The sequence below is a fragment of the Salvelinus fontinalis genome, unplaced genomic scaffold, assembly GCF_029448725.1.
Source record: "Salvelinus fontinalis isolate EN_2023a unplaced genomic scaffold, ASM2944872v1 scaffold_0461, whole genome shotgun sequence".
Lineage (NCBI taxonomy): Eukaryota > Metazoa > Chordata > Actinopteri > Salmoniformes > Salmonidae > Salvelinus > Salvelinus fontinalis.
In genome coordinates this window covers 81104-90000 of record NW_026600670.1, presented here as the reverse complement: position 1 = coordinate 90000, position 8897 = coordinate 81104, and the positions used below count along the sequence as shown (strand labels likewise).

Sequence of the window (8897 nt, the reverse complement as noted above, 5' to 3'; positions counted from 1 at the left end):
GAGATATATACAGGAAGTACTAGTACCAGATCAATGTGGAGCTATATACAGGAAGTACCAGTACCAGATCAATGTGGAGCTTTATACAGGAAGTACCAGATCAATGTGGAGCTATATACAGGAAGTACCAGATCAATGTGGAGCTATATACAGGAAGTACCAGTACCAGATCAATGTGGAGCTATTAACAGGAAGTACTAGATCAATGTGGGGCTATTTACAGGAAGTACCAGATCAATGTGGAGCTATATACAGGGAGTACCAGATCAATGTGGAGCTATATACAGGAGGTACCAGATCAATGTGGAGCTATATACAGGAAGTACCAGTACCAGATCAATGTGGAGATATATACAGGAAGTACCAGTACCAGATCAATGTGGAGCTATATACAGGAAGTACCAGTACCAGATCAATGTGGAGCTATTTACAGGAAGTACCAGATCAATGTGGAGCTATATACAGGAAGTACCAGTACCAGATCAATGTGGAGCTATATACAAGATGTACCAGATCATTGTGGAGCTATATACAGGAAGTACCAGATCAATGTGGAGCTATATACAGGAAGTACCAGTACCAGATCAATGTGGAGCTATTAACAGGAAGTACTAGATCAATGTGGGGCTATTTACAGGAAGTACCAGATCAATGTGGAGCTATATACAGGGAGTACCAGATCAATGTGGAGCTATATACAGGAGGTACCAGATCAATGTGGAGCTATATACAGGGAGTACCAGATCAATGTGAAGCTATATACAGGAAGTACCAGATCAATGTGGAGCTATATACAGGGAGTACCAGATCAATATGGAGCAATATACAGGATGTACCAGATCAATATGAAGCTATATACAGGAAGTACCAGATCAATGTGGAGCTATATACAGGAAGTACCAGATCAATGTGGAGCTATATACAGGGAGTACCAGATCAATATGGAGCTATATACAGGGAGTACCAGATCAATGAGGCGCTATATACAGGAAGTACCAGATCAATGTGGAACTACATACAGGAAGTACCAGATCAATGTGGAGCTATATACAGGAAGTACCAGATCAATGTGGAGCTATATACAGGAAGTACCAGATCAATGTGGAGCTATATACAGGAAGTACCAGATCAATGTGGTGCTATATACAGGGAGTACCAGATCAATTTGGAGCTATATACAGGAAATACCAGATCAATATGGAGCTAGATACAGGAAGTACCAGTACAAGATCAATGTGGAGCTATATACAGGAAGTACCAGTACCAGATTCATGTGGAGCTATATACAGGAAGTACCAATACGTTTTTCAACCACTCCACTAATTTCTTGTTAACAAACTATAGTTTTGGCAAGTCGGTTAGGACATCTACTTTGTGCATGACACAAGTAATTTTTCCAACAATTGTTTACAGACAGATTATTTTACTTACAATTCACTGTATCACAATTCCAGTGGGTCAGAAGTTTACATACACTAAGTTGACTGTGCCTTTAATTAAACAGCTTTGTAAAATGGATGAACTCATCTCTCCGCATCTCCAGGAGGCGACGATTGAGCTGATCTTTGCTGCGTTCGCCACCACGGCCAGCGCCTCCACGTCTCTCATCATGCAGCTCCTACGTCACCCTGCCGTGTTGGAGAAGTTACGAGAGGAGCTCCGGACCCGGGGGATCCTCCACAACGGCTGTCTGTGCGAAGGGGAGCTGGGCCTGGATACCATCGTTAGTCTGAAGTATCTGGACTGTGTGATCAAGGAGGTGCTGAGGCTCTTCACGCCCGTGTCTGGGGGTTATAGGACGGCCCTGCAGACCTTTGAGTTAGATGTGAGTATAGTGTTATATCTTTTCATATTCTCTCTAGTATCATCTATCTGTTGTCTTGTCTCTTGTCTTGTCTTTTGTCTTGTCACTTGTCTGGTCTCTTGTCTTGTGTTGTGTTGTCTCTTGTCTTTCGTCGCCTTGTGGTTGTCTCTTGTATTGTCTTGTCTCTTGTCTTGTCTCTTGTCTTGTATCTTGTCTTGTCTCTTGTCTTGTCTCTTGTCTTGTGGTTGTCTCTTGTATTGTCTTGTCTCTTGTCTTGTCTTTTGTCTTGTCACTTGTCTGGTCTCTTGTCTTGTGTTGTGTTGTCTCTTGTCTTTCGTCGTCTTGTCTCTTGTCTTGTCTTTTGTCGTCTTGTCTCTTGTCTTGTCTCTTGTCTTTTGTCGTCTTGTCTCTTGTCTTGTCTTTTGTTTTCTCTTTACTTCTCTTCTCTGATGAACTTGGATGAAAAGTGAAAACGTGCTGTTTCTAAATGACTCTCTCTGTCCCCAGGGCGTACAGATCCCAAAGGGTTGGAGTGTGATGTACAGCATCAGAGATACTCACGACACCTCCGCCGTCTTCAAGGACGTGGACGCCTTCGACCCCGACCGCTTCTCCCAGGAACGCTGTGAGGACAAGGAGGGACGCTTCCACTACCTCCCGTTCGGCGGCGGCGTCCGCTCCTGTCTCGGGAAACAGCTCGCCACTCTCTTCCTCCGTATACTGGCCATCGAGCTGGCCAGCACCAGCCGCTTTGAGCTGGCGACCCGGAATTTTCCCAGAGTGGTGACGGTGCCGGTGGTTCATCCGGTGGACGGATTGAAGGTGAAGTTCTACGGTCTGGATTCTAACCAGAATGAGATTCCGTCCGATCTCCTAGCCGACATCAAGACGGAAGAGCTACTGGGAGCCGCGGTGTAGATCGTTGATCTGGATTGGACAAAGCAAGGAGGAAGGAGGAAGGAGAGTGAAGAGGAGGATGGATGGAGGATAGGACAGAAAGAACAAATGAGGATGGGGAGACTGGGAGTGGTTTACTTTCCTTTTTTTCATTCTGCTGATCTATTGGAATGTAGGTCTCTTTTGAACTCTAAAAAGGAACATTCAGAATTCCGATTCCTTCTCTTTGTCGTTTTGTTGTCAGTTGTCAGAACTTTCTGGGAGAGAAAGAAGAAGAACAGAAACTGCCAAAAAAAAGTTTATAATCTCTATTCCTTTTGTTTTCCAGTAAATATACAAAAACTGTGTATGAATAAATTGAAATGTGATGTAATATAATGAATGAATTAAAAATAGAGAAAGTAACATTAGGTGAAGTTATGCACAATTAGGAAAGAGATTCGTAGGGGAGTGTATTTGGATGGAGGGATGAAAGAAAGAAAGGAGAGAGGGAGGGAGGGAGGGAGAGAGGAGGGGAAAGAAATGATAAAATAGGGTATAATGGTTTATGAACATTTGGGAAAGAATAAAAGAGTGGGGAATCTGCACAAGGAAGAGAGATGATCTCAATGTGAAAAAACAAGCCAGAGACAGATAGAGAGATAGAGGGATAGGAGAGAGGGATAGAGAGATAGGAGGAGAGAGAGAGAGAGAGATAGAGGGATAGGAGAGAGGGATGGAGAGATAGGAGGAGAGAGAGATAGAGAGATAGAGAGATAGAGAGACGGAGAGAGAGATAGATAGATAGATAGATAGATAGAGAGATAGAGAGATAGAGAGATAGAGAGATAGAGAGATAGGAGAGAGATAGAGAGATAGGAGAGCGATAGATAGGAGAGAGATAGAGAGATAGTAGAGAGATAGAGAGATAGGAGAGAGATAGAGGGATAGAAGGAGAGAGAGATAGAGAGGTAGGAGGGATAGAGATAGAGAGATAGGAGAGAGATAGAGAGATAGGAGAGAGAGAGAGAGAGAGGTAGGAGAGAGAGAGAGAGAGAGAGAGACAGAGACAGAGAGAGAGAGAGATAGAGAGATAGGAGAGAGAGAGAGAGAGGTAGGAGAGAGAGAGAGAGCGAGAGAGAGAGAGAGAGAGAGAGAGAGAGAGAGAGAGAGAGAGAGAGAGAGAGAGAGAGAGAGAGAGAGAGAGAGAGAGAGAGAGAGATGGGTATATTTTGTTTAAAGGCCTAGGGGTGATATATGTATTGCATGGTGCTTTAGCTCCAGTCCTGGCAAGCTGTATCATTTTCCTCCAGTCCTGCACTAACCTACCTGTCTTAAACAATCAACCTATCACCTATCACAATCAGGTAAATAAGCCTGGGCTGGGTGTTAGCGCTGGGATGGGTACAAAACCCAGAAAATGGACTTTGACTCTCTAGAAGCGGAGTTGAAACAGAGACCCTTGCTAGAGGACTTCAGGGACGATGCGAAGGAGATACTCAAAAGCTGGAACGATATTTCAGTGTGTTAATAACTCAGGTGTGGAAGAGGATCTTTCATTGGACGGATTTTTTAAGGACTTTATTTTTTACTCAACCTGCACATAAGAAAGTGCCTATGTTGTTATTACCCACGTTCCTTCCTGTTCCCCCTTCCAGCCCTCAAACCTGTGCTATGATGTCACATGAAGACATGTCAGTCAGCCTGACGACTGGACTACTTATGGACAAAACAAAGCTAAGTCGGAGAGCGAGGAAGAGTGTCGTTGACCTCTGTGGAACGCCATGGTGACATTTTGACATGCTGCTCCTCTTTATCAACACTAAAATGCAAAAAAAAAAATATATATAAACTTTATTAGCTAAGTAGATTAAAACAAAGTGCGTCGATATCAGAATCAATCTCGGAACTTATTACTAACTCAAACACCAAGAAATGTCCATCGTGGAGACGGAGGGTAAACACTTCCGAAACAGAACTCCTTCCTTTATGACTCATCAAAAGAACACTTCAGGGATTCACAAACATTCCCGAAACGTTCCCGGAAAAGAACTTTCCGGAATCCTTGGACAGTTGGGAGTTTTAAGTGGAGGGAGATAGGACCCAGAGACTCTGTTGGGAAAAGCTCATACAAAGTCCGTCTTCTACTGATACAGTACCAGTACCAGTACCGATACAGATACAGTACCAGTCAAAAGTTTTGGACCCACCTACTCATTTACATGTTTGTTCTTTATTTTTTGTTGTTGCTATTTTCTACTTTGTAGAATAATAGTGAAGACATCAAAACTATGAAATAACACATTATGGAATCATGTAGAAACCAAAAAAAAAAGAAAAAAAAAAGTTTTAAACAAATCAAAATATATTTTATATTTGAGATTCTTCAAAGTAACCACCCTTTGCCTTGATGACAGCTTTGCACACTCTTGGCATTCCTGTCTATAACAATAATAATTATGTAATATAATAATGTCTATATAGATGTATATATCCTGTGATCAACCACACCACTGATTGTCTATACTTACTATAAGTAAAGTGAGCTGCTTCCATGTTTCTAACTGAGCGTTGTAGAACTGCTAAGATATATATAGATTACAAGTGAGATTCTTCCCCAATTTAAAATGTTTAATTATAATTTTTTTGTGGTGGATTTTGTGAAAAGCAAGATAGGGACTCTGATTCTTCTGTTTAACAGGTAAGCCATGGGGTCTGTTTAATACCCTGATATTATAATGGTTGGTATTATTGACTATTAATATTTGTCATTGTAGTAAAATATTATTATAAGTTTTATTATATTTCCAGAATAGAGTTTAAGTATAAATTACAAAAAGTCTGTTTGTTGGTAAATATTGTTATATTTAGTATGATATGAATTATTTCCGTTATATATTGTAAAACATTGTTGAATATGTTAATATTGCTTATTGTATTAGTTATTCTTATTTTTTTATTTTTTATTATTATAATAATTATTATCGTTGCATTAATGAATTATAATAATTAAAGAAGATAAGCACTTGCGAGGTATGTTCCTTATTGAAGTGTCACATGACTACATTGGTTCTTATGTCTGGGTGTGTCCCAAATGGAACCCTATTCCCCCAATGGGTCCTGGTCTAAAGTAGTGCACTATGCAGGGAATAGGGCTCTGGTCTAAAGTAGTGCACTATATAGGGAATAGGGTTCCATAGGGCTCTGGTCTATAGTAGTGCACTATATAGGGAACAGGGTTCTATAGGGTCCTGGTCTAAAGTAGTGCACTATATAGGGAATAGGGATCTATAGGGTCCTGGTCTAAAGTAGTGCACTATATAGGGAATAGGGCTCTGGTCTAAAGTAGTGCACTATATAGGGAATAGGGCTCTGGTCTAAAGTAGTGCACTACATAGGGAATAGGTCTCTGGTCTAAAGTAGTGCACTACATAGGGAATAGGTCTCTGGTCTAAAGTAGTGCACTACATAAGGAATAGGGCTCTGGTCTAAAGTAGTGCACTATATAGGGAATAGGGTTCTATAGGGCTCTGTTCTAAAGTAGTGCACTATATAGGGAATAGGGTTCTATAGGGCTCTGGTCTAAAGTAGTACACTATATAGGGAATAGGGCTCTATAGGGCTCTGGTCGAAAGTAGTGCACTATATAGGGAATAGGGCTCTATAGGGCTCTGGTCTATAGTAGTGCACTACATAAGGAATAGGGCTCTAGGTCTATAGTAGTGCACTATATCGGGAATAGGGCTCTATAGGGCTCTGGTCTATAGTAGTGCACTACATAGGGAATAGGGTTCCATAGGGCCCTGGTCTATAGTAGTGCACTATATAGGGAATAGGTGTTCCATAGGGCTCTGGTCTATAGTAGTGCACTATATAGGGAATAGGGTTCTATAGGGCTCTGGTATAAAGTAGTGCACTATATAGGGAATAGGGTTCTATAGGGCTCTGGTATAAAGTAGTGCACTATATAGGGAATAGGGTTCTATTGGGCTCTGGTCTATAGTAGTGCACTATATACAGGGAATAGGGTTCTATAGGGCTCTGGTATAAAGTAGTGCACTATGTAGGGAATAGGGTTCCATAGGGCTCTGGTCTAAAGTAGTGCACTATATAGGGAATAGGGTTATATAGGGCTCAGGTCTAAAGTAGTGCACTATATAGGGAATAGGGTTCTGGTCTTTAGTAGTGCACTATATAGGGAATAGGGTTCCATAGGGCTCTGGTCTAAAGTAGTGCACTATATAGGGCATGAGGTTCTATAGGTCTCTGGTCTAAAGTAGTGCACTATATAGGGCACTATGGGGCCCTGGTCTAAAGTAGTGCACTATATAGGGAATAGGGTTCTGGTCTAAAGTAGTGCACTATATAGGGAATAGGGTTCTATAGGGCTCTGGTCTAAAGTAGTGCACTATATAGGGATTAGGGTTCTGGTCTAAAGTAGTGCACTACATAGGGAATAGTGGTCTGGTCGAAAGTAGTGCACTATATAGGGAATAGGGTTCCATAGGGCTCTGGTCTATAGTAGTGCACTATATAGGGAATAGGGCTCTGGTCTAAAGTAGTGCACTACATAGGGAATAGGGCTCTTGTCTAAAGTAGTGCACTACATAGAGAATAGGGCTCTGGTCTAAAGTAGTGCACTATATAGGGAATAGGGTTCTATAGGGCTCTGGTCTATAGTAGTGCACTATGTAGGGAATAGGGTTCTATAGGGCTCTGGTCTAAAGTAGTGCACTATATAGGGAATAGGGTCCTTGTCTAAAGTAGTGCACTATATAGGGAATAGGGCTCTGGTCTAAAGTAGTGCACTATATATGGAATAGGGTTCTATAGGGTCCTGGTCTAAAGTAGTGCACTATATTGGGAACAGGGTTCCATAGGGCTCTGGTCTAAAGTAGTGCACTATATAGGGAATAGGGCCCTGGTCTAAAGTAGTGCACTATATCGGGAATAGGGCCCTGGTCTATAGTAGTGCACTATATAGGGAATAGGGCTCTGGTCTAAAGTAGTACACTATTTAGGGACTAGGTCTCTGATCTAAAGTAGTGCACTATATCGGGAATAGGGCCCTGGTCTATAGTAGTGCACTATATAGGGAATAGGGCTCTATAGGGCTCTGGTCTAAAGTAGTGCACTATATAGGGAATAGGGCTCTGGTCTAAAGTAGTGCACTATATAGGAAATAGGGTCCTGGTCTAAAGTAGTGCACTATATAGGGAATAGGGTCCTGGTCTAAAGTAGTGCACTATATAGGGAATAGGGTCCTGGTCTTAAGTAGTGCACTATATAGGGAATAGGGTTCTATAGGACCTGGTCTAACGTAGTGCACTATATAGGGAATAGGGTCCTGGTCTTAAGTAGTGCACTATATAGGGAATAGGGTTCTATAGGTCCTGGTCTTAAGTAGTGCACTATATAGGGAATAGGGCTCTGGTCTAAAGTAGTGCACTACATAGGGAAAAGGGCTCTGGTCTAAAGTAGTGCACTACATAGGGAATAGGGCTCCATTTGGGGCGTATCCTCTGCTCTGCTCTGTCTGTCTGTCTGTCTGTCTCTCTGTCCGTTCATAATATGTTTATTTTATTTTTATTTTTAATTAGTTTAAATATGAATGTTTTTTCATCTTTTTGTCACCGTTATTCTTAAATGTACTCCTTTAATAAAATATAATGTGAAAATTAAGACGAATGTTTCAATCAATATCTTGACTGTAGAAATAGTTGAGGGACAGACCTACAATCAACCAAGCAACTCCATGCTTTCTCTGTTCTGTGGTTTCCATGGTTAAATGATTCTATGGTTCAACAATTCTGAAGTTCTTAAGTTCAGTGATTCTGTAGTTCCGTAGTTCCGAATTTATGTGGCTACGAGGTTCCTAAGTTCTGAGGTTCTGAGGATTCATAGTTCTGAGGTTCCGTGGTTCTGACATTCTGAGGTTCTTAACTTCTATGGTTCCATGGTTCTGAGGTTCCTTTGTTTCACAAGGTTATTCTGATCATCATGAAAGACCTTCTGGATGTGTTGACCACAGATTGAAAGACTCAGTGTGTGTGTGTGTGTGTGTGTGTGTGTGTGTGTGTGTGTGTGTGCGTGCGTGCGTGTGTGTGTGACTCCACCATTGCCTCATAACCACGAAGCAGTCTTTAGATGGAGCTCAGAGGTCTCAACACATGCCTATTGGAGAACACAGAACAGTTCAGTCATGTCCAGAGCAACC

At 41.7% G+C, this 8897-nt stretch overlaps 1 protein-coding gene across 1 annotated transcript in view; it reads left to right on the top strand.

Annotated features, from left to right (window-relative positions):
• The window catches only part of LOC129846161 (cytochrome P450 26B1), a 64366-nt gene extending 56004 nt beyond the window's left edge, over positions 1 to 8362 (top strand). The window contains exons 6-7 of the mRNA XM_055914115.1: positions 1544 to 1825; positions 2312 to 8362. Of these exons, the coding sequence (XP_055770090.1) occupies positions 1544 to 1825; positions 2312 to 2722 (693 nt within the window). The 3' untranslated portion in view covers positions 2723 to 8362. The remainder of the gene's footprint in view (positions 1 to 1543; positions 1826 to 2311) is intronic.
• The last annotated feature ends 535 nt before the right edge of the window (positions 8363 to 8897 follow it).